The following is an 897-nucleotide window of genomic DNA, read 5'->3' on the forward strand; positions in this document are numbered from 1 at the left end:
TCCCTTTGGCTGTGGGGGCTGTGGGTGGGGGTCCCATGGGGTGGGGGGACCCATGGGATGGGGGCCACCTACCTCCCGCAGGCCCTGCTGGGCCATGGCGCGAAAGCTCAGGATCTCCCCGATGATGGTCATGCGCTTCAGGACGTTTTCGGCCGCTGTGGGAGGAGAGGGGTCAGCAGGGACACGTGTGTGCGAGCACACGTATGTGTGTGTGCGTGTGCACGCCCGCGTGTGCCAGCCCCACGCTCCCCCTCCATGTCCCCGATTCCCCCCCAAACTCACAGGTCAGCCGGGGCAGCAGAGCTGCCATCTGCTCGGGCTTGCAGGAGCTGGAGCGCAGCTGGACCAGCGTGTCCATGTTCTCGTTGACCAGCTTCTGCGGGGGACGTGAGGCTCGTGGCACTGGGGACATGGTGACCCCGCAGCCGGATGGGAGGGACCCAGGTGTCCTGGCCTCTCTGTCCCCCTCCAGACCGGCCAGCAAGCCCAAGGGACAGGCAGGCAACTGGGATGGTCCCCAGGGTGGCCCTGCATGCCCTGAACCCCATGCTTCAGAACCTGGTCCCAGCAGCCTGACCCTGGTCCCAGTCCCCTGACCCTGGTCTCGGTCCCCCGACCTCAGTCCCAGCCCTACCTTGAGCTCAGTGACCTGGGAGCCCACGTGCCACATGAGGTTGTCGCTCAGGAACTTCATGCCGTACGGCCCAATGAGCTCAGACAGCGCCCGCATCTCTACGGGGAGGGGGACAAGGATGGGGACATCAGCGGGTTCAGGGGCAATGATCCCCCCCGCCGTGGCATCCCTGCATCCCTCACCTGAGACATCGGAGTACTCCGCAGCGCTGAAGGGGGGCTCACCCTCCCGGGGCACCGTGGTGAAAGGCTGCAGGGGGGGGG

At 66.7% G+C, this 897-nt stretch overlaps 1 protein-coding gene across 1 annotated transcript in view; it reads right to left on the reverse strand.

Moving 5' to 3' along the window:
• The window catches only part of LOC104124770 (nck-associated protein 1-like), a gene marked incomplete at its 3' end in the record, with an annotated part of 13204 nt that overhangs the window by 8174 nt on the left and 4133 nt on the right, over window positions 1–897 (reverse strand). The window contains 4 exon segments of the mRNA XM_035892707.1: window positions 69–155; window positions 283–376; window positions 635–732; window positions 817–890. Of these exon segments, the coding sequence (XP_035748600.1) occupies window positions 69–155; window positions 283–376; window positions 635–732; window positions 817–890 (353 nt within the window).

This window comes from Egretta garzetta, unplaced genomic scaffold (genome assembly GCF_000687185.1).
Source record: "Egretta garzetta isolate BGI_Z169 unplaced genomic scaffold, ASM68718v1 scaffold854, whole genome shotgun sequence".
In the NCBI taxonomy this organism is placed as follows: Eukaryota; Metazoa; Chordata; class Aves; order Pelecaniformes; family Ardeidae; genus Egretta; species Egretta garzetta.